The 26,374-nt window shown below is 41.7% G+C and overlaps 1 protein-coding gene across 1 annotated transcript in view; it reads left to right on the forward strand.

Moving 5' to 3' along the window:
- Positions 1-16,040, forward strand: part of LOC145391625 (nicotinamide phosphoribosyltransferase-like) — a 385,561-nt gene extending 369,521 nt beyond the window's left edge. The window contains exon 12 of the mRNA XM_080266164.1: positions 15,804-16,040. Within this exon, the coding sequence (XP_080122290.1) occupies positions 15,804-15,935 (132 nt within the window). The 3' untranslated portion in view covers positions 15,936-16,040. The remainder of the gene's footprint in view (positions 1-15,803) is intronic.
- Positions 16,041-26,374: the final 10,334 nt, after the last annotated feature.

A 26,374-nucleotide genomic window follows, 5' to 3' on the forward strand; every position in this document is an offset into this window, starting at 1 on the left:
TACGAGTATAACCATAACCGGATTTATTTGTCCATAACCATTCATAAAAGCTCCAGCTTAGGCAACTGGAGCCACTGACAAAATTTTATTCCATGGCTCACTGGCTTCTGTGTCCACACTTGGGTAATAGACCCAAACCCACAAGGTGAGCAAGAATGTCTGTACGGACCCCTAATGTATGGTTGAAATCACCCGGCCACCCCAGTCAATTAATATATCCCGACTGCACACGAGGAAAACAGACATAAACCACAAGGTAGTGAGAATGGCTGTATGGATCCCTACTTAATGGTAGAAATCCCCCGTTCACCCCAATCACTGGTAACATTCTGGAGGCACATGAGGAAGACAGCGTAACCCACATGGGGAGTGAGAACGGCTGTATGGATCCCTAAAGTATGGTTGAAATCCCCCTGGCTGCCTGGATTAGTCAGAAACTCCTGGCCACTCATAGCCATCTGCCCCCTTACTGAATGGTCAAAGTTACAATACCCTCCGGATTACTCCGCCGCTCCTTAGGCCTGTTATGTACAGGGACTCATTTTTTCCACCATGTTGCAAAAATTTACCTAAACATGTGAAAAATGATCCTTGCACTCAGGTCAGTGTGCTGTTTGTTGCTTTTATGCTCATAGCCAAGCGTAGGTAGGGACATGGCAACACCATGCAACCCCCAGCAGTATTGTGCCTCAGTCCCTGCCTTTGTCTCTCCATGTATGGACTTGCCCAGCTGAGGTTACACAATGGCAGCTACAATTGTTAAGTTTGTGATGGTGTTCTGCCTTCTGCAGGACTTAATTCTCCTCTGCGGTGTTCTCATGTGTGTGATGATGGTCCCACCACCACCTGAGAAATGCAAGAGGAAGGTTTTGACCCTGGAGAAGAAGCATGAGATATTGGGCAAGGTTGACACTGGCTGGCCAACTTCACGCATTCTGCGTGAATTTGACTTGCCCCACTCAACTTTGATATCAAGAGATCACAGGACAAGCTTACTCAGTACTGCCAGGACTATGGCAATACAACCAGGAAGGGTGACCAGGTGATGTCCCAGCCCAGTTATGCCATCATCAACCAGTTGACTTTGGTTTGGTACTGCCAGCAGTGGGGTGCTGGCATGCTTGTGCATGGGACTGAGTTGAAGGCTGCAGCCAAGAAGTCTGCATACCTGCACAACGTGCACAGTTTCGAGGCATCATAGGGTTGGCTCTTCTGGTTCAAACTTCATCATGGACTAACTGGTCATAAGGTACATGGAGAATGGTGAGCTGTTTCACCAGAAAGTGCGGTGCCTGATCGAGAAGGAGGGCCTTGCTCTTGGTCAGGTTGCGGTGCTGACAAAACTAGGCTGTTCTTCCACTCTGCACCCACCAACACCCGGGCAGAAGAGATGGAGAAGACTGTGCCCGATCGGAAGTTGTCCAAACAACTTGTCTTGGTGTTGTACTGTGCTAATGCTAATGGGATGCACCACCTCAAACCCATTATTGTTGGATGTGCAAAGCAGCCACATTGACTCTATGGGTTGATGGATAGCCTGCCATTGGTGTGGTACCATTCTGTGAAGGCTTGGTTTACCACAAAGATCTTCAGAGATTGGTTCCTCAGACACTTTGTCAAGGGGGTTATCCTTTATCAGATAGAGGAACTTGGAATCCCTTGCAGCCAGGTGAAGGCTCTCCTAATCCTCGACAATGCCCCCGCGCATCCTTTGGGAAAGGATTTGGTTGCTGATGATGGGCGGATTAGGTGCCTGTTTCTCCCAACTAATACAACTGCTCTCATTCAGCCAATGGACCAGAGTGTTATCATGGCTGCTAGGAGATTGTACCGTCAGAGGTTCCTCAACAAGGTGATGGTGGTGCTTGAGGACGAGGAAGCGGTTGACACATGTGGGGAGCAGACTTTGGAGAATCTGCAGCATTATAACATAAAGTCTGCGATTTTCAACTGGACCAATGCTTGGAAGGAACTTCCTTCAAAACCTTGGAAAGTAGTTGGTCTCATCTGCTTCAGAGATGCGAGGCCATGCACTGCTTTGAAGGATTTGACATGGATGATTTCCATCTTTGGCTACGAAAAGCAAGTGAGGATGTTGACGTTGACAATGTGAGAGATGTGCTGGATGACAACAGCGGCAATCCAGGTTATCAGACATTGTCTGATGAGGAGATTGCTGCTGCTGTCTCTGCGGGGCCAACAGAGGAAAGCAGTGAGGATGAGGACGAGGACCTTGACCCTGGCCACCCTACCACTCCATCACTCCCTCGTCTTGGTGTGCTACGGGCTGGCATTGAGCAGGTGCCTGAGTTTGCCGAGCACCCTCAGTATGACAGGGAGTTGGTGCCACTCAAGCTGGCCATGGATCTGCAGGCAGTCAGGGATGCTGTCATCCACCAACAAAATCACTGCACCTATCATCAGTTGAAGACTGACTCCTTTAAGCCTGCCATCCCCATGAGCGCCAGCCCCTTCTCCTTACCACGACGACCACCACCCACTCGACCCCAGTCTTCAGTCTTGGACCCACAACTGAGAACATTGACAGAGGCTGAATTGCCATTAGACGTGAGCTTGCGGCTGTGTTCAGAGTGTCCTGAGATGAATAGGGCTCCATCGCCTTGCCACACATTCCCGTTCATCACTTGGCTTCAAAAGGTGGAGGAGGAGGACGAGGAGAAGTTCTTTGACCTTTGTCCAGTTGCTCTGTTAGCCACTAGACCACATGGGAAACCTGCACAGCTGTTGCATCCTGACGGGTTACGACGCCTGTCTGCCGATCACTGGGTGGTAAGTGTACTTTTTTTTTTTACAATTGTTATTGTTTATGCTTTGATTACTTAGTGTTCAGGATTACCCTCCTTATTCCAAACTGTGTTTTGATGTCAAGCGGTTAAATGCAGAATGCAACACTGGAGTGTTTCAACTGGCATGGTGCAAGTAAGAACAGAATGTGCAGTGTTAAACAATTATCATTCACAATGCAGAGAATTAAGTGGAGCATAACACTGGAATACTGTACGTGCTTAACGTGCATCTTCACCACTGTCAGAGCCATAGAGGAGGCGGGTTAATCTTTGTGCCGTTCACGGATATGTAGTAAGTACCCTGTACACTGCTAAATACTTTGCATACTTCTAATTTCTCATTTGCTGGTTCCTTTTCATTTATTTCATGGTCCCTGTCCCTTATTTGTGTGCACAGGGTCTTAAATACGTGCTGTGCGTGTCCGGTAAGGAGTTATTTAGGTGGCTTTCAAAGTTAGGTTGGGTCGGGGTCTATAAGTATATGCCAAGGGGCATTTTTCCTCAAGTCTCAGACAAAACCAAGTCCCGGACATGACTGTGGCTTTATTACATCGAATCTTGGAGGGATAATATATATATATATATATATATATATATATATATATATATATATAAAACTCGGTTAACTTGTGTATGATCATCTGCATACCAGCTCTTACTTCGTACTAGTTTTGAAGCTCCATTAAATGTTCACAACTGTACCACCAGAAACAGGTCAATGCTAAGGCCTCCTAAATCTAACACTGAATTAGAGAAAAGGTTCATCTCATTCTCAGGACGTTTGAACTGAAAAAATTTACCTGATGATCTCATGTCTGCTACTAACAAAGCTTCTTTGAAAGTCAAGAGTACGAATCTCAATATTCTGTGAATAGTAATCTATATATCTAAATACCTAGGCTGCTTCCCCCAAGGAAAGGGAGGTAGCCGAGACAGGACGACACACTCCCCATTTACTCATCCACTCAAACACATTCATTTGCATCTTAGCCCCAGAGGGGAGAAGGGACAGATCCTCACTCACGAGGGTCAACTGCGCAGTGCAGTCAGTGACATCCGCAGCAGGGCCCGACAGCAGAGCTGGTTTATCCCTGCCACATCATAATAGACCCATCCACTTACCCGCACCTGACCTGATTATCTTATCAGACCAAATGCGGGAGAATATCCCCTCAGGGCTGCGTCATTATTTATTCATTCACAATTTCTCTCCATTTATTTCTGTCACGCACAGCCACTCTTCCTTGCTCAACAGACATCCCTCTCTCATCCAACGCTCTCTTCATACTGTCCATCCATCCTATTTGTGGTCTCCCTCTCAGCCTTACACCTCTCACATCAGATCTAGTTATCTTTTTCACCAATCGCTCATTATCCATTCTCTCCATATGCCCAAACCATCGCAACACCCTCTGCTTAACTCGATCAAACAACTCCAGGTCTCCTTCGCACTTCATCATTTCTCACTCGATCCATACGCGTCACTCCACACATACTCCTCAGACACCTCATCTCCAATACATTCAAACTTTTCCTCTCTGCTACTCCCATATTCCATGTTTCAGCCCCATATAATGTAGTTGGTCTCATAACACCCTTATACAGGCTTCTCTTTACATCCTTTCTAAGCGAACATGTAAACACTTTTTTCATTCCTCCCAGCACCTTTCCTACTTCATTTATTCTGAATTTCACTTCTGCATCTATTCTTCCATCCACAGCAACATGTGACCCTAAATACTTAAAACACTCTACCTCCTCAAGCAACTCACTATTCAAAACTATTTTAATCCTCTTACCATCTACCGACCTCGTACACTTCATCACTTTACTCTTATTCTCATTTACTTTCAATTTTCTCCTTTCACACACCCTTCCAAACTCCTCTACCAACTGTCTCAATCTCTCCTCTGAATCTGCCACCAGTGCAGTATCATCTGCAAACAGCAGCTGCTTCAGATTCCACCCTCCACCATCAACATTCACCAGACTCAGCCCTCCACCTAAAACTCTTGCATTCACCTCCCTTACAACACCATCCATATAAATATTAAACAACCAAGGCGACATCACACATCCCTGCCACAGCCTCACTCTCACGGGAAACCAATCACTCACAGTATTTCCCACTCTTACACACGCTGTACTATTTACATAAAAACTTTTCACCCCTTTTAGTAACCTACCATCAAGTCCATACAATCTGTGGGAAATATTTTCCCCCAGAGCAGTTGCGCTCTCTAAATTTATCATAGTTTATCCCTGGTTAAAGGCAGAGGACGTAGAGACTGTTGTTAATTATTCAAGCGGTTTTAATAACCCAGAAACGACGTTCTCTTTAATAATTCTTGTTAGTGATAAATTAAATGCTACTGCATTTAACCCCTGAGGACAACTATGCATTGTAAATACATGTAATTATGTGGTATTTTCCACTGACCTAAGCTGCGTCTGCGCGATAGGTGACGTGGCAAGCAGGGAAAGATTCCCCTGTTAAGGCAGATGTGGAATTAAGATATTTACATAGTTAAAGGGAATAATTGGTCTAACTTTAATTTAAGTGGAACTAAGATTAATTTGTTAGATTTGCCCTGTACATATCATGATGTAATTTGACTGTATTTAGTACTGTAAATAACTAAAAGTTGGCAACCTACCATTCTATGAGGGAGGTAGAATTGCCGCGTTCACACACTCTGTTCCTAGTCACTCTCAAGCTAGGTTGTACATACGCACCATAAGGACGCTTGCTTGCTCAAGCAATTACACTAAGCAGCCTCATCGTCATCGGTTATCGATCACTCCCTCTTCACTAGCTAAGTATCCTTTACGAATTGGCCAATTCAAGGGGGGATTAGCTATGAGATAGAAGAGAAATAGTTATTGTAGGTGAGTTAAGGTTAAGTTACGTTTCACCTAACTCTATGAGACTTGTTTGATTTACTTAAGAACAACTTTATAAACGAGTAACGACCTACGAGTTATTAGTAAATACCAGAAATTTCTTGCATAGCGGTGTCCCGGCAGGGATACCGACTTGGATACATTTAACATTTCACACATTTTGGTGCCCAGAAAGAGGGCCCCGATTTGTTTACCAGAATTATTAAACATTTTTCACATTTTTGGTGCCCCGAGTGAGGAAAACCGATGTGTGCCGACGCGCTGAATGTGTTTAAAGTTGCTTTTAATGGGCATAGCTACTACTACGTTCGGTTGCAATGAAGTAGTGGAGAATATTTTAGCAGTGGTAGGAGCCATAGAGGGCTCTTGTAAATCCTCAGAAGCCATAACCCTCCTCGAGCCAAGGAACCTGCCATATGGCTCTCCAGTTTGTTATGGAACATATAAATTAGTTAGCAGAGCTGTAAACCGGAAGTTGCAACGGGCCAGGAAGGGAAGGGATTTCATACATTTTAATGCCAAGCCCTTCCAAGCAATGTTGAGATCTGATGGTATACATTGGAACCATCATGGTAGGGAAGCGGTTCTGCAGAAATTTATAAATTATGTAGAACATAAGAAAGGAGAGTTCTATGCTGTACAAGCTATGGGTGGGCCTATGGAGTATTGAGGTAATAAATTCTGAGCTCGGGGAATGTGGGTGTTTTGGCAATTGAGTGTGGGGATGAAATAAAACCCTAGAGGTTTAATAACCCTGGGGGAATAGGTTAAAAGTATAGACCTAATCCCTACACTCCTCAAAATTAAACTAAATAATTAGCTGAGCTGTAATGAATATTACGAAATTGGGAGAGGGGATAATTTGCTCAATGAGGACTTAATCCCTGCCCTCTTCAAAATTTAAAATAATCAAATCATTACTAAGTTGAGGTAAAATTGTGGTTGGAATTCATAATTAAATTATTAAATTAGAACTCCGTCAATATGTCTGTTTCTTTATTGCAAAGATCTTCTAGTAGTAAGGCAGGATGGGTAACTAGAGCCATAAATGATTGTAACCAGTCGTTGGACCAAATACCTCTGACCAAGGAGAGAATAAATAGTCTCCTAAATATTCTGAAAGATCGTTGGAGTAAGTACGAAGAGAGTTACTTAACTTTAGAAGCGGCTATAGTAAAGGCTGAGAATAAGGAACTCTTAGAGTCAGAAACTACGAAGTTTGAAAACCAATTAGAAGAATACTTAACTGTAGTAAAGACACTAGAGTCAGAATTAGCTGACACTGCCGCGGAAACACAAGTTGTGGCACAGCAGAGTAGAGCTGTGTTACCACAAATAACGCTTCCGGAATTTGATGGAGAGCAGAACTGGAAATCTTTCTGGGATCAGTTCAAATATTTGGTACACGATAGAACAGATCTCCCTAAAGTCACCAAACTTACGTATTTGTTAGGACAGGTCAAGGGAACACCATATCAACTGATAAAAGAATTACCAGTAGAAGAAAATAACTATGAGGTGGCTTTGACCATCCTTAGACAAAATTACGAAGACAGGGAACAAATTATAAATCAATTATTGCGGGCTCTAATAGAATTACCCACGCCTAGGCACGATTTTGATTCCTTGCAAAAATTTAGAATTGCACTAAGTTGTAATTTAAAGGCCTTAGGTACTTACCAAGATATTAAAACATCAGATTGGGTGTTTTCAAGAATTGTTTCCTTAAAGCTACCACCGAAAACCAAGGATGCTTTGTATGGTAGGTACCAGAAGGATAATTTCTCCTGTGAAGAGATAGAGGAAGGCTTGATGCAACTCTGTAAACATTTGCAAGGAACATTAAACACTACTGAGGTCAAACAGAAGACTGAAGTAAAGAAAAAACCCACTAACCAACTGATTGGGAAAGTTAAGTCAGAGAAGACTAAGTATGTGCCTAAAGAAGAGATAGGTACTTTCCTTAGCTCCACAAAGGCCGAGGATAAAGTATTAAAGATCAGGAATAGACATGCTGAAGATATTAAGGAAATAAAACCTTCCATGGTAAAAGACAGAAAAGTTTGTGTCTTTTGTGGTGAGCAACATTCCAGTGTATTTTGTCAACACTACCCTGATTATTCTTCTAGAATAGGGAAGCTTCAGGAACTGGGGTGTTGTATAATCTGTATGAACTCCGAACATACTGCCGCGGACTGTAAGACTAAATTAAATCTTTGCTTTAAATGCAAAAAAGATCATCATCATAGTGCTTTATGCCCTAGGATGAAAATTGAGGTTCCTAAACCTGCAAGCGTCAATATGACAATTGCAAAAGGGAATGCTCCATTAGTAATGCCAGCTGCAGTACCAATAGCAGATGTGAAAGTATTGTTTGAGAATAGAAACCAATTAGTATGTACCCTGTTTGATACGGGTGCTCAGAAAACTTTCATTTCAGCAGACATTGTGGAGAAATTAAAGTTACCAGTTATCGGCAAGGTAAATCTAGCCATTACAGGATTCTTGACAACTAGGAAGGCTCAGTCTTTTGATTTAGTTAGACCTGTAATACAATTAGGCAGATATAAATGCCGTATAACAGCAGCTGTGCTTGATACTTTGGAGACAAGTATATACATAAAGGGATTGAAGGAAACCTCTGATCATCTACAAAGCTCAGGGATAAAGTTGGCTAAACGGAATGTTGAATCAGATACTGTGGGTCCCATAAAAATGATAATTGGTTCTGATTATTGTGGAAGATTCCTACATAGGACTTTCAAAAGGAATAAGGTACAGTTGTTCAAGAGTCCAGGAGGTAAACTTATTATGGGTCAGTTGCCTTTTCCAAAACAAGTTAAAGGAGAGGCCAAACTAATAGACTCGGTCTTTGTTACCTCCACACAGTCATTGATGGTAGCTAGAATAGGTGCGGAATTAGAACCTACTCAGATAAATGACTTGTTGGATGAAAAAATTGAACCTGTACACAAAACTATGGGACCTAGACAGTATAGGTATACACTCTGAGGAACCAACCCCTGAAGATAAAATAACATTGGATCTGTATAATCAGTCTGTTGAATTTAAAGATGCACAGTATTGGGTAGGATTACCATGGAAACTAAACCACTCAGAGTTACCAACAAATTACCAAGCAGCTAAAGCTCGGTTAAATTCTCTTCTAAGAAAGTTGAGAGATAAACCAGAACATCTGACCCTATATGATAATATTATAAAGGATCAATTGAAGAATAAATTTATAGAAGAGGTAAAATACCCTGTTAACCACAAAGAAGGACACTACTTACCACATCATGCTGTAAGCAAGGATTCAGTAACTACTCCTATAAGGATAGTATTCAACTGTAGTAGTAAAGCGTCCAAGGGATCAGCTAGCTTGAACGATTGCCTATACTCAGGACCTACACTAACAGAGAAGTTAGGGAATGTGTTACTAAGATTTAGAGAGAAACCTTACGCTTACACAGCAGACATTAGTAAGACTTTTCTCAGAATAGGACTGAGAGATGAGGATAGGAAATTTACAAAATTCCTCTGGCCTCATGATCCTCAAAATGAGGATAGTCCATTGAAAACTTACTGTTTCCGATCGGTGCTCTTTGGCTCTTGTGTTAGTCCTTTCCTACTTTGCAACACTTTAAAGCATCATTTTGAAAATGCCAAATGTCCAGAAATAGGGCAGGCTTTTTATATGGATAATTTGCAAGGTGTTGCTGATACAGAGTCGGAAGCTTTGAAGGCTTATGAAGTAGCCAATTCCGAATGTGGGAAGGCAAATTTGCCGTTACAGAGCTGGAATACAAATTCACCGCTTTTGAGGAATAAAATACAAGAGGACTATCCACATACTGACATTCCCAAAATTCAAAATGTGTTAGGTCTTAACTGGGATACAACAGCTGATGTAATAAGTTTGAAACCAATTAAGTTCTCTGACGTCACTCTCACCAAGAGGTCCTTGTTAAGCCAGGTTTCCAAGCTATTTGACCCATTAGGATTTGTCAGTCCTATAGTTATTAGGGGCAAATGTTTAGTACAGGAGACTTGGCGAGAAAAGTTCGACTGGGACACTGAATTGGGTGAGACATATGTGGAACAATGGGAACAGATTAGAAAGGCGTTTGAAACTACATCAAGCATATGTATTCCCAGGAAAATAAACAGTAATGAGAAGTTGCACTTACACATATTTTGTGATGCTTCTCAAAGGGCCTATGGAGCAGTAGCTTATTGCGCAACAGGAGAGGATAGTAAGATTATAATGTCCAAAGCCAGAGTTGCGCCAATTAAAGGAAGAACCCTACCTCAAATGGAATTGGCTTCCATAGAAGTAGGAACTAAATTGGCCAGGTATATAACCATTACTCTTGATACTCAGTTTGAGGACATTTACATATGGACTGACAGTGAGATTTGTCTTTACTGGATAGGGAAGGAAGACAGCAAAATTCCTTTCGTCCGTAATAGAGTGAATACTATTAAAGAGCTGTCTTCCAAATTTAAATTCATGCATGTGTCCTCCAAACAGAATCCAGCTGATCTGCTCTCGAGAGGTTCAACCGTAAGGAGACTGATCAAAGATAACTTGTGGTTTAAAGGTCCTAAATGGTTACTCACTAAGGATTGGCCTGAACAGAAACAGTACAGTATTGCTGAGATTAGTGCAGTGAACTTGGATCCTGTAGTACCTGAGCCAGAAGTGATTGACATCAGCCGATTTTCATCAATAAGACAACTTCTAAATACTACTAAATTGGTTGTTGAATTTTTGAATAAGAAGGTGGGGTTTCAGAAATTAGATCCCCTAGAATACTGGCTGAAAAGAGTACAAAGAAATTCTTACGGGGAAATATATAAACTTTTAGGCCAAGACACTGGAAAAAGGAATAAGCTGATGAAGAATTTAGGCTTGTTCTTAGACGGAAAGGGTCTGATAAGATGTCGAGGCCGATTGGTAAAGGCTGATTTGCCCATCCAAACCAAACATCCCATTTTATTACCTAAGAGTGGGTGCTTTGTACAACTTATTATAAAGGAAGCCCATGATTCCACTCTCCATGGAGGTGTACCGCAGACCTTAGCCCAAATTCGGGAAAGGTACTGGATTCATAAGGGTAGACAGGTTATTAAAAAATATCTCAAAAACTGCATCATTTGTAGGATGTATGAGCAGAGACCTTTTAACTACCCTGGACCACCAGCCCTACCGAAGGAAAGGGTGTGCATAAGTCGGCCCTTCCATATAACAGGAGTGGACTACACAGGGGCTATAACTGTTACGGGTGAGGAAACTCCCCATAAAGTTTACATTTGTTTATTTACTTGTGCCTACACAAGGGCAGTCCATCTAGAATTAGCGGAAGACCTAAGCTCAGAGACATTCCTCAATGTCTTTCGCAGATTTGCTGCTGGAAGGTCATGTCCTGGCAAGTTAATAAGCGACAACGGAACTAATTTCGTTGGAGCAGCTCCCTTACTGTTGAACATAATGAAAGACCCGAAGGTTAAGTCGGCGCTGGGAATCAGAAATTGTATTTGGCAGTTCACAGCTCCAAGAGCTCCATGGCAAAATGGATTTACCGAAAGAATGATTGGTATTGTCAAGAACTGCCTGAGGAAAACATTACATAGAACTAAGATCACGAGAGAAGATTTAAGAACAGTAATAACTGAAATTGAAGCCAGGATTAATAATAGACCTCTGACTTACCAAGATGACACTAGCGACTCGCTAGAGGCCTTAACACCGGCTCACATGTTATATGGCAGGAAGCTCCATCCGATGCCTTGTGTGGATATCCAGGAAGAAGTTGATGATCCTAACATAGAAACTAATGATTTAGGACAACATCTGCGGGAGGGATATCAACGTCTGAAAAGGGTGCTGGATACATGGAATAGACATTGGAGCGAAGAGTATCTTTTGAGCCTAGGCGAGAGGTTTTATGGAGCTCAAGCTGCCAGCAACAAATCAGTTATTAACATAGGAGATGTGGTCTTGGTGAAGACTGAACAGCCAAGATCCCAGTGGCCATTAGCTAAAGTGATCTCCACACACCCAGATTCTGAAGGGGTGCTGAGACTCGTAAAAATAAAATGCAGGGGACATACCAGTATAAAAACTATTGATAAACTGGTACCCCTTGAGTTAGCAGCCACTCCGGATTCAGAGAATGGTGAAGATCAAACGGGTCAAGAGGCGCGACCTAGTAGGGCCGCAGCACAGGGTTCTCGAGAATTATGGAGGGAACTCTTGGCTAAGGGTCATATTACATGATACAACGTATCATTTTCCGCCGGCCCCAAAACTGTGGGAAATATTTTCCCCCAGAGCAGTTGCGCTCTCTAAATTTATCATAGTTTATCCCTGGTTAAAGGCAGAGGACGTAGAGACTGTTGTTAATTATTCAAGCGGTTTTAATAACCCAGAAACGACGTTCTCTTTAATAATTCTTGTTAGTGATAAATTAAATGCTACTGCATTTAACCCCTGAGGACAACTATGCATTGTAAATACATGTAATTATGTGGTATTTTCCACTGACCTAAGCTGCGTCTGCGCGATAGGTGACGTGGCAAGCAGGGAAAGATTCCCCTGTTAAGGCAGATGTGGAATTAAGATATTTACATAGTTAAAGGGAATAATTGGTCTAACTTTAATTTAAGTGGAACTAAGATTAATTTGTTAGATTTGCCCTGTACATATCATGATGTAATTTGACTGTATTTAGTACTGTAAATAACTAAAAGTTGGCAACCTACCATTCTATGAGGGAGGTAGAATTGCCGCGTTCACACACTCTGTTCCTAGTCACTTTCAAGCTAGGTTGTACATACGCACCATAAGGACGCTTGCTTGCTCAAGCAATTACACTAAGCAGCCTCATCGTCATCGGTTATCGATCACTCCCTCTTCACTAGCTAAGTATCCTTTACGAATTGGCCAATTCAAGGGGGGATTAGCTATGAGATAGAAGAGAAATAGTTATTGTAGGTGAGTTAAGGTTAAGTTACGTTTCACCTAACTCTATGAGACTTGTTTGATTTACTTAAGAACAACTTTATAAACGAGTAACGACCTACGAGTTATTAGTAAATACCAGAAATTTCTTGCATAGCGGTGTCCCGGCAGGGATACCGACTTGGATACATTTAACATTTCACACATTTTGGTGCCCAGAAAGAGGGCCCCGATTTGTTTACCAGAATTATTAAACATTTTTCACACAATCTTAAAACAATCCACAGAGCCTCCCTATCAATTTTATCATACGCCTTCTCTAAATCCATAAATGCCCAAAACACATTCTTGCCTTTCGCTAAATACTTTTCACACACTTGCCTCACAGCAAACACCTGATCCACACATCCCATCCCTCTCCTAAAACCACACTGCTCATCACCAATCACTCCCTCTGTACCCTCTCTACCACTCTTAACACACTACCATACACCTGACCTATAACACTCAGCAGATTTATACCCCTAAAGCTAGTACATTCATACTTATCACCCTTGCCTTTATGCAATGGAACCACACAAGCACTAGCCCAGTCAATTGGCATCATACCTTGCACAAAGCACACATTCAACAATCTTACTAACCAGTCATCAATAGTCACTCCACCACCCTTCAGGCATTGCACAGCACACCTATCCATACCTGCAGCTTTCCCTTTTTTCATCTCCTTTACTGCCTCCTGCACTTCCTCCTTGGTGATCAAAGAATCATTGAACTCTCCCAACACATTTATTCTTTGCACCCTTCCATCTGCCACAATATCAGCCTCCCTTTCCTCCACTACATTTAACAGTCTTTCAAAATACTCTGCCCATCTCTTCTTTACTGCATCCATCTCATTTAACATCCTTCCATCCTCTGCTTTTACTCGCTCTTCCTTCCCAGACTCTCCCTTTCGCACCCTTTTCACTTCCTTCCAAAACATTTTCTTATTCTGTTGAAAGTTCTCAGTCAATCGCCTACCCCACCTCTCATCTGCTGTCATTTCAGCATTATGCCCTTCTCGCCCTATTCCTCTTTTCCTTATACCTCTCATATGACACCTCATCTTTCCTCTGCAGCCACACTTCATAGGCACGTCTCTTCTTAGCCGCAACCATACTTACTTCCTCGCACCACCATTCACTTCCTTTTCTTACACCACCACCCACACGTCTCACACCACACACCTCTTCCGCATGCCCACCACAGCACTCTTAAACAACTACCATTTCTCCTCCACACTGCCATTTTCCTGATCTTTCACTGCGTTCCACTCATCTTTCAATTTCTCCTGATACTCTATCATTTTCTCTTTCTTATCCAACTTACTCACTTTCAAAACCTCCCTGCCACACCTAACTCTCATAGCTCTCACCCATCTCTTACCTACTCTTAACTTTCCCTCCACCGGGCAGTGGTCAGACATACCTCCACCATCCCCTCTCAGAACTGTCACATCCAACAATCTTCCTAGTACATTCCTGGACACAACCATATAGTTCATCAATGCTCTATCAACAACCCTTCCACCCTCCTGTCTCACCCATGTATACTTATAAATATCTTTCTTCTCAAACAGGGTATTTCCAATCACCATCTCTCGTTCAACACACATTCCAATCATTCGTTCCCCATTTTCATTTCTTCCAGGCACACCATGCATACCAACTACACCTTCATCTGCTACATTTCCCACTCTAGCATTCAGATCTCCCATCAATATCACATTAACATTCGCTTCAAAACTCTGCAGACACTCATCAACATCATTCCAGAGAGACTCCCTCTCTTCTTCATCCCTTTCACTACCAGGCCCATATGCACTCACAAAACGCCCACAACCCACTTTCAAATTTCGCTTTCACCCACATCAGTCTCGATGACACCTCCTTCCAATCAATCACACACTGTTATACTTCCGGACTCACTAACAAGGCCACACCTTCTCTTGCCCTTCCTCTATCAACATCTGACTATCTTCCATTCACACTTCCAAATATAGACTCACCCTTCCCTTTCATCTTCGTTTCACCCAAAGCTAACACATCCAACTTTCTTCTCACAAACATTCTCCCAATCTCCTCCCTTTTAGCATCAATCGTACTACATCCACGCACATTCTTAGACCGAATCTTCAGGGTACGGGGATAACTCAATCCCCCATCCCTTTCTCTGGCCTGTCTCTTTTTAGGAACTAAAAAAACAGAGGAGAGGGTCCTTAGTCCCCTCACCCCGCCCCTTTTAGCCGCCTTTTACGACACGCAGGGAATACGGTGGCAGTATTCTTCCTAACACAACCTGGCCGCAGAGTAGTAGTACCTCCCCATAGTGCGGCCAGATTGTGTCCCCCCCGCCACAGGGGTATTTCTAAAATACCATAATAATAAGGTGTCTTTAGCTAAAGGACTTGCATCGCCATAGTTATTTAATGACTTTTCGAATCCCTTCAAAAAATCGTCAGATATGATGGACTCAGTCTTATTCATATGATACTTTTTCTTTAGGCTATCGTAATTAGTTTAGGCTAATAAATACTTTGGCTTTGACTATGATTTTAGATTAATCATAATGGTGATTATAATGACAGTAATGATAACTTGTTGATTCCAGATGACGTCCATTTCAGATTATTCTTGGTCTCCCAAGGCCGATTTACACATATTCTGAAAGATATTTCGAACTTGAAATAACCTCATCCCTATCTGAGATCCTTCATAAGACAAGACAAAGATACTGTAATCTCAAAGTAGGAAGGACAAAATGATAATTAATTCATTGCTCTGTTCATGTATTTATCAGTTTACTTATATATTCTTCCAGCCATCATTTCAGTCCCAATTTCCCCAGATAAACAGGAGCTTACGAAGCGGGACAATGCTATTCAGTCCCGACATTTAAAGCAAGGGCGATCAGCATTACTTGCCTCTGAGTGGTACTGTGTGAGCAGTAGGTCCTAACCACCTCTCAGGTGCAACCCCCACAGCCCCCATCCGGTTAGATCACCTTAACCTACTAAACCACCAGGCGTCACTGAATAATCTATTTACATATCTGTATTTATAATTATTTATATATCCCCACAGGACATGTTGGTGACTGTGTTTGAGAACGGAGAGCTTGTGAAAGACTACACTTTCGAAGACATCCGCCAGAGGGCCAAGATAACTGCAGACGATATTGACATTATGAAGTTTTTGGCAGAGGAGGTAGAATAAGAGAGAGAGAGAGAGAGAGAGAGAGAGAGAGAGAGAGAGAGAGAGAGAGAGTGCAGGAATCTAGCCTTGTTTTATATACGTACTCTAGACAATTTTGTTTAGATGAAGGAAACACTGTCATTCTAGGATCTTAAAATTAATCCATCGGCGGATCCAGGGGAGGTTCACTGGGTGCCCGTGAACCATCCCCCTGAACCGCAGAGTTTTTTTTACCAGCGAGCGATTAATTACAGACTTTCAATATTTCACAATCCCCATAACAGATAACAATAAGCGATGATAAATTCGTGCAATGCGGAGGACGTGGGGTGGGCATGTGCGAGAGTCAATGCTTGTCGATGATTGGCTGCCGCTGATCGTGCGATGCTAACTCCGTCACCACCGACAGAAACCAAAAAAATCAAGGGATATGGTCTAAGTAAAGGATGAAACAAAATCTAGGTGTTGCTAATGAATTTTCGCTTCGTCTGTTATGTGGCGAACCCCCCTCCCCCTGATCTTTTTCTGGATCCCCCTCTTTAATCCTTTAGTATTTATAGATAAACCTATACTTTTTTCGCTCGAACTTGACTTAAAATTACCCTTTCGCCATACTGAATGCATAGTTTTACCATGTTTAACTCAAGTATACGATTTTAGTCTCGAGGAAGTGATGTGGAAAATATTTAATAGCTGCAGTCAGCATTATTATTTTTCTGCCACTGAGCCATGTGGAAAGAAAGCTGCAGAAAGAGAAAGATATGAGTCAGGTTAATGTAAAAAGACTATACGTTTTATATTCAGGCTGACACTGGACGGTTTTGTTTTACTGATGGTCGTATGCTTAAACAAAATGATGGTATTCCACAATTGTGCAATAGGCGCGCTCCATGAGTGCATTCCACAATATGTCCATGTGCTTAATCGAGGCTGTGTCGTGGGGTGAGACTGATACCGTGACGGTACAAGAAGAATGATTACTATATCATTATATTTGTATCTTGGAACGTTTGTGAGGAACGTACTGATGCTTCACATTTTTCCCAGCAATTTTGCCATTTGAAGATCTCACAAATGTGGCATTCCAAAAACGAGGATTCCACAGTTTGTTTGAGTATACCCGGTACAATTAATGTTGAATGCGACTCACGGCCTGCACATTTTGTTGAAGCATATGACACTAGATACTGAGTCAGATGCCTTGAGGTGTAGTAGTTAGAACATCCCAGTGGGAATGGCAGCCTTGCATAGATTGGATCCGGAGGAGGTGACTGGAGGCTTTTCAATCGTCATTCTAACAACGCAAATAGCATTGTCATATATCATAAAATCCATTGGACTACACTAACCTTGCTTGAGGATCCTACATCTACAAAGGGTAAGATAGAATTGCCCGTCACCTTTTCTAGATATCATGCTGTATGCTGTAGACAGAATAACACACACACACACACACACACACACACACACACACACACACACACACACACACACACACACACACACACACACACAGTTTTAAGCATTCACTTGCTGATCACCTGAGTTAGTACTCGTAATTAAACGTAGCATGCACATGTGTCCAAATAGATCATTTTCAACACAGTACGTATTTCATTCACCTTTCCCTTCGTCTACACTCACAGGTAAGCAAGAATGAATGAGATAACTTTTTTATTCCAGCCCTCACACGCAGATGGCTTGTGTTAGTATCCAAAAATTGACTGCACAGGTGTCCAGCACAGAAACAAAACTACACAGTTTATAGTACAAAGCAAGGGTACCCGGCCTTGCCAGGATAACACTGTTATCGTGGATATCGGCATTGCCTGGGACCCTGGATGGCCATTACACGTATTCCTCCTTGGGCCCATTTCCCCCGGGAAATATTCCTATGGACCAGTTCCTACCATAAACCTATTTTCCCACTGCCCATCAACCCACCAACCCTTCCCACTCACCCTGTTGACCCACCTACTCACCTACCCTGTCCATCGATCCATCCACCCACCTTCCCATCCACCCAGTCGACTCACTCAACCACACTCACCCACCCATCGTGCCCAGCCACTCACCTGCCCTGCCCATCCATCCTCCCACCCACCTTCCCACCCACCCAGTCGACTCACTCATCCACACTCACCCACCCATCCTGCCCACCCATTCACCAACCCATGCTGCCCTGCCACACCCATTTACACCTGCCCACCCATCCTCCCATCCACCATGCTCCTGCACACTCACCCATTCACTCAACCAAGCCCACCCCACAAATCTGTCCACCCACCTGACCCACTGTAGCCAATAATGATGTGGTTGTAAAAGTATATAGGGGAAAAAAAAAAAAAACTACGGTATTTGGCTACCCTGTTTCCACCATGCTGATTATTTCTAATTGGTTCTAATCTTGTCCATCAGGGGTGCCTCCTTACCAGCTGTAATCATCACATTTAATTTCGTTGAAAAATGTTACGCCTGCTAGAGTTGTTTACAGAGTTCTATTTGCACCCCTCTCGATTTCCATAAAGGATAGACAGACAGATAGACAGACAGATAAACGTTCTCTTTTGTATATACACGGGTGCGCCATTCACGTCCTGTAAAAAGGCATGCAAAGCACTTGCAAACAGGAATACAAAAGAAACAATTTTCCCTTGCAACTTTCCTCAGTAAGTTATTGTTGTTGTTGTTGTTGTAACCCCATCTCATCTGGATGTAAGTCCAGTGGACTGCAGGAAGCCATCCACTTCAACCAGTCGTTCCCAGAGGTCTTTTATGGAGATTATATTGAACGATTGTCTGTGCCGTAATAGTGTGGTGCACGAGGTGATCAAGTGTGCATGTGTGTGGTGGGGGGGAGGGGGTGAATTGCAGTGTGGGCAGAGTGGATTCTCTGTGAGTTGTGTTTTGTGCTGGAAATGTAGCAGAGAAGGGTGGTGGCCGCACCACAGTCTGGATAGATGTACTCGTGTGTCTCTGGATAAGATGGTTTCTGAGGGATGGATGTCCGGTAATAGTTCATGAAGGATGCTATTTAGTTGAAGACTTTGAATGGCTATGGTAGCAATGTATTTATGTATGTGTGTGTGTGTGATGTATAGTGTGTGTGATGGATAGGAGGGATATTGCTGAGATACTCAGTGTAACATTGGAAAGTTGCGTGTTCTATGTTCCTTTGTAAAGGATGACGCAACGTGATGTCGCTAGGGTGGGATGGGTCTTGACTGCAGAAATGAAATGTGTGCCTTTCATATTCATTTAATCCTTGACTGGGAGTAGTTTAGTTTCTTGATGAAGGTGACTAATTTTGTGGTTTTAGTACAACCCATAAGGGCGTTCTACTATGCTGAACATAATCATCTGCTACTTTATCCTTTTTTCTCTAAATTGGCTCAAAAATACCGTCTCTCCATCTTGAATAGGCCTACTGAGTTATAACACTAGAATATGATACTAGTCGCGAAAAAGTGTCGTGGAAAGGATGAAGACCTACAGTATAATCATATTTTGACACTGAGCTACGTAAAATAAACTGCAAAAGGACACAAATATAGGTCGGGTTAAGGGAACTCTACTATATAATCATCGAATTATTAAACATGTCGAAAACTATCCGTGTCAACCTCTTCGCTAATAAGGTGCTCTAGGAAGCTGAATTAGGTCGTTTGGTCGCAGAAAGACAGACGACTTCCTCTTGCCGAACGGGGAAAAATGTGAACTATTATTTTTGGCATAATTCCCCAAAAACTCACCTAGGCGATGACGTCACATTAGTTTTATTGCTGATTTCGGACGACTTTCTTCCGCAAACAGCTCTTTTGTTGAAGGTGATGGAAGGTTTGTTTATCTCCTCCTCTTAGAAGATTTATTTTCATATGAATATGATATACTACAATCCTGGACGCGCGCGCGTGCGTGTGTGTGTGTGTGTGTGTGTGTGTGTGTGTGTGTGTGTGTGTGTGTGTGTGTGTGTGCAGGGATGCGCGAGCTCATTCCGCAGCCAAAACTGCAAAAAGGATTTAGTGAAACTTGGCAAGATGGATGGAAATGGATCCCAGATGAGCCAGTTCCAAGTCGATTGAAGTTTTCTGAAGAGGTGTTTTGTCTTCAATAATTGTCCCCAATTTTGTGTATGCAAAAAAATTCGGTGGGACATACCCATGGATGTGTCACTGTGGAGAGAGAGAGAGAGAGAGAGAGAGAGAGAGAGAGAGACTGCAGATCTACAGCCCAACGTCTATAGCTTCACTGATCCCATGAACAAATGAAATTATTCAGCAAATAATGATGCTACCTGTGGTGGTGGTGGTGGTGGCTGTGATAATGATGATGGTTGTAGCTGTGATGATTGTGGTAGTGGTCGTAGTTGTGCTGGTGGTGGTGGAAGCTGAGACAATGATGGTAAGGGTAGTTGTGATAATGATTGTGGTAGTTGTGACGATGTAGGAACAACCCAGTATCTTATGTTATCTGATGTAAGAGATATTGATGATGATGACAATGAGGAGGAGGGGGAGGAAGAGGAGGAGAAGTAGGATGGATGATGAGGAGGAGGATGAATCCCATTGACTGGGATAATGATGAATATCATGCTGATGATGATGGCATATGATGTAAAGACGGGTCTGGTACTGTAAGCACTTCACTCCGATGATGTGTTTTGTAATATATGCATGTTCCTCAACGGTTTCATTCACCCTAAAGATACTTTTCGGACACGAAAGGATATTTAGAGCTCCAATCAATGCATGCCGTACTCCATATTCTTTTAACATTAACTTAGCCCAGATTTTCATCTCCACCAAGGAGTTTAGGTTTTACCCCGTGCTAGTATGTCTGTCTGTCTGTCAGTCTGTTAGCAGGATTACTCAAAAAGTTATGAATGAATTTTGATGAAATGTTGTGGAAGGGTGGGCCATGGGCTAAGGAATAAATGATTAAATTTGGGGGCGGATCCGGATCCGGATCCGGGTCCTTTGTATCCAGACCAATATATTCAAATGTTCCCAATGAATTTCAATGAAATTTTGTGGAATGGTGGGCCATGGACCAAGGGAGAATTGATTAATATTTTGGGCGGATCCGGATCCGGAACCTATACCCAAGGATCCGCATCCTGATCCGTTAATGGTAATGGCATTGTCGGAGGTATGCACTTTCTGAGCGCTTTCTAGTTTTTCCTTTTGCAGCGTATTTGATGTAGATCAGTGCAAAATAGGGCAGTATTATGACTCTGTCTTCTTTCCAAAGCACTTATTCATGATCAGCACTCTGAAGATTTCTTGAAATGAAGACGAACAGTAAGTGGTCCTCTTTGTTTTCCTGTGAGTTAAGCATTTGTCATCACGTGCTCGTGTGATATTACTCACCCGTATATATATATATATATATATATATATATATATATATATATATATATATATATATATATATATATATATATATATATATATATATATATATATATATATATATATATATATATATATATATATATATATATATATATATATATATATATATATATATATCAATCAACCAAATCGATTATTTCCTGTGGCACCCCACGGGATGCATAGGGCCTCGATGAACTCGCACCACCAATATTTGTCTCTTGCCATCTCCTTAAGTTCCCACCAACACTCCTTTCCTGCTTCTCTTTTCATTGTCCTCAACCAGGTTTCCCTCGGCCTACCTCTATCTCTTCTTCCTCTAGCAGTCCACTCTGGCACATCCTGTATTAAACTGCATTCTTTTCTGTATATGTGCCCCAGCCATTTCCAGCGTGACAGTCTCACATATTCATTAACTGGTTCCACTCTCGTAATATCCCTTAATCTTTCATTTGTAACTCTGTCTTGCCACTTTACCCCAAGAATCCTTCTCAGTATTTTATTCTCAAATCCTAATACTTTCTGATCTGTTGCAACTGTACTGTATCATGGCTCATGCCCATAAATTAAAATTGGTCTAACCATGGACTTATACATTTTATGTACCGAAAGCATATTATTATTCCAAACAGATTTCAACATTCCAACAGCTCGCCAAGCCTGTCTAATCCTCTCCTCAATTTTATTGTTTAATGATCCATTAGATGTTACAATCGTTCCCAGATATTTAAAGTTTTCTACATTCTTCACCACATTATTCCCAATTACATAATCGATTTGGTTCTCCACGTTCATATTAATAATTTCAGTCTTTCCACAATTTATTACCAATCCCACTTTTTCTCCTTCCTCCACCAGACAATCAAGCACCCTCTGCATCTCGTAAATACTTCCGCAAATCAGTACAATATCATCAGCATAGTTCAAATCCATCAGATTCTTATTTTCTTTCCAGTTAATTCCCGCACCTATTCTCTTTACAACCTTTCTCATAACATAATCCATAACCAAAACAAACAGCCATGGCGAAAGAACTCCTCCTTGAATCACGCCTGACCTAACATCAAATGGATCACTCAAAGGACCACCCACCATTACCTTACGAAAATTACCTTCATGCAGGCTTCTAATAATATTTACTAACTCCACTACAAAGGAGTCACAAAGTCTTTTATGACATTTGGTAGCAGCGAACGTATACGAACCTCGTCTACGAATCAACATTGAATTCCTACAAAATATCAAGATTGAAAACAAGAATACCTCTCACAACCAACAACTCACAAATAGCTCCTGACAGTTCTCTCTAACCCCCCCTCCGTCTCCCCGATCATCACGCTGATGTAGAAGTGATCACAGGACGCCTTGCAAGTAGTTTAACATTATATTGATACAAACAATCTTGCAACTTCTACGACGAACCAGCGAACTACATCCATCTACAATCAACTACAAGTAACAACTCTACGAATCGTCTGTATAATCTTCTACACGCACCTACAAGTAGCGGCAGTCTTCATCCTACAACGAGTAAATCACAAGAGAAAAGGACCGAGAAAACCCTCCTCTCTCAGCTACATCCACCCAACTTCCACTGCTGACGCAGGAGTCAAGAGGTCAAGACGACGAAGCAAATACCAAGTCCATATTCACAACTCATCTTACTCACTCATCTTCACTCAAGTTACTCATCGCTACTCATTTACTCACCACAGCTACCAGTGTGGGAAGTCGACGTCACCATGTGCTGAGATGACATCACAACGCGAGTCTGCCATGCCAAGCAACGTGTGACTGACACCAGGCACCTCTCACCCACTACTCATTACTCATTATTCACATAACTCCTACTCATACTCATTTATTTTCACAGTTAAGTTGGAAATTCGACGTTCTATGCTGAGGTTTGCCTGGGACAGCTGTTAACCACCACAAGCACCAGGCCATGGAATTTCCTGAGTAATATCGTCCATCAACACAGCACTAGAATTATCAAGAGATCTTCAATCAAACCTGTATTTTTCTTCCGAGATCGACTTTTGTATCGACACACCTCTACGATCTGTATCAAGTTACGATGAAGGGACTTATGCTATGGATTCTCCTCTACATAGCAAGAGGATATGCGCACTTAGACCCCCAACACATAGTATGACAAGGATGCCTCATAGCTCCAACGGCCACGACTACAATCGTTAAGGACGTCATGAGTACTGAAATAAGTCTAGATTACTTGTATGAATTACCTACTTATCTAGACAGACTTGCGACGCCGATGCGAACTCTGGACTTCATGATAGGAAATTATGTTTCACAAGCACATAACACCAAGGAAGTGAATGAAATGGTAAAGTGAGCAAAATGGAAACTAGAACAGGCAAAGTCAACTATGCTCATCATGATCCAAGATCTCCCATCTTATGGAACGGAGGTACTGAGCGACACGAACAACATCACACGTACTCGCCAAAAGCGCGGTTTGTTCGAAATGGGTGGCGCAGTTCTTGGAAACATCTTTGGATTGGCTACAGAGGATGACCTTAAAGAAATAAACAACAAATTTAATAAGATAGCTCAGGTACTAACATACCAAGATAAATTCATCACAGGACAGAACTCAGCAATGAAGACAATTGTGAAAAATCTGAAAAAAGCAGAAAACATAGCTCTCGAGAGTGTAGATAAAATAAATGAAATGGAGGGAAACGTTACACTTTTCCAACACTTCTCCATCATCACAGAACATATTGACACGATTCTACTAAAATTAGAAAACACTAGAGATCGTTTCAGGGCACTTATGCAAGGAATTTCGAATGCTGGTGATGGCAAGATTACAATTGACTTACTCCCAGTTCATGAGCTACGTCAGATAGTTAGTCAAGGCATACATAAACATAAATTGAAGCCGTTATTCTGCAGTAGGGAACTCATGCAATATTACCCATATTTAGAAGCAACACTAACACCAACATCAGTAGTAGTTCATGTACCATTCATCACTGAAGACCTGTTCACAGTATACCAAATACACCCCTTCCCCTATAAAAATAACAACACGTTGGTCATCATCAACATCAACACAGACACCGAACTCATCATGGTCTCCAAGAGACGGGACACTGTCACTTTCGCAAGTGAATCAACGATTGAACGAAAGTGCCGCACATCCTTACATGCCGTTCATCTTTGTCCTGCGTACATTTGCACGTTTCAGCCTACTGATACAGTCCCTTGTGAAATGGCTATCATCAGAAATGACAATATTCATCATCATTGCAACTTCACTTTTGCTCCAGATAAACTTGTACACCATCAACGCATTGGACACTCACAGATTTTTTTATTTCCCTCATAACACATCAGTTTACATAGTCTGTCCAGATATACCACCATCTCATACATCAGCATCAGGATTATACATAGCACCAGACTACTGTGCGGTATTTACACCAGCCATGTCTACTTTATCCACCATCAATCACTACGCCATTCTCAATCATACACACAAACATTTCCACCCACTGCCTGATATGGATTTAAACATGAGCACCAGTATTAAGTTGACTTCACCTAAGTTTGAAACTATGCAACTGATCAATGAAACAATGAAGCCCTGGGAAGATTTGAGTTTGAGTATGTTCAACCCATATTATGTGTATAGCCCAGCACCTACTGTCTTTATAATCGTCTGCATTGTAGTTGCAGTACTGCTGTTCGCAATGCACAGAATGCATGCAAGAATTGCTAATTTGGAGTCATTATTTAGTGGGGGGAGAGTTAACATCCAAGTTAACCACCCTGAATGAAGTGTACATATTTTGTATATAGTATTGATTATATATATATAAAAAGAAAAAAAAAATACAAAGAAGAATGACCCATGTATGGCATACCAGTACCATTATCTTTAAATGAAATATTAATAACTCTTACCATAATCTTAATTTTAAACTATTTTTTTTTTCTTGCATGTATGCATTTCACTACAATAACCCAAGTACATACTGTATTACAGTTAAATAATTTACTTTTAATGCATTTATTCAAATATTTATACAACTTGTTTAAAATGTAATATTACTGAATAATCACTATTTACTATAAATATTATATTTATACAATATTCATACAATTATGTTACTTTTACAATATTATGTATTTCACTTAATTAGCTTATAAGGTCATTATAATGTGTATATAATATGTATTAATATGTTATGACTATTAACTGTCTATGGTACGCCATTTTCACGTGACCGAGCATATATTAGGACTCCATATTATAATTACAAATCATAATAGATAGATAGATAAACAGATAGATAGACAGCTCTATGCGAGCCTGGGAATGGGAAATGATCTTGCAAGTTACACTGAGGAAAAGCTGACGACAGACTAGGAAGTCGGAGACAGGAGATGATCCAGTTAGTTTGTCAGCGATCACCAGGTGAACACACATACACACATACTCACACACAGGCTTCTAGAACTTTCCAATCACAGGGAACACACTGATACGTCTCCTGTTTCACCAGAATTTAGGAAAGAGAGCTCAGAAGGAAGCTAGCCATAGAACAGACAGGTCGCAGGGAGAAGGGCTTAGCAACTTGAGAGAGAGACAGAGAGAGCGAGACAGAGAGATAGCTAGCGGGACTCTACTTTATACTTCGCTCTGTGTGAGAGACTTGTTAATATTTCCAAGACAAATAAAAATAGTCCCATACTATTCTTTACCTCTCCTGTCACTACATGACAAATGGGAAAGAAGATTATCTACTTACAAAGCTACTCAAGTTTAACAACCGCTCGTCCACAAGTCTAATATATATATAACTCCACTACAAGTAACTACAAAGGAGTTACAAAGTCTTCTTTTATGACAGTGGAAGCTGAGACAATGATGGTAAGGGTAGTTGTGATAATGATTGTGGTAGTTGTGACGATGTAGGAACAACCCAGTATCTTATGTTATCTGATGTAAGAGATATTGATGATGATGACAATGAGGAGGAGGGGGAGGAAGAGGAGGAGAAGTAGGATGATGAGGATGATGATGAATCCCAT

Source organism: Coenobita brevimanus, chromosome 19 (assembly GCF_032717465.1).
Source record: "Coenobita brevimanus isolate Jiangsu-jjx chromosome 19, ASM3271746v2, whole genome shotgun sequence".
Taxonomy (NCBI): domain Eukaryota; kingdom Metazoa; phylum Arthropoda; class Malacostraca; order Decapoda; family Coenobitidae; genus Coenobita; species Coenobita brevimanus.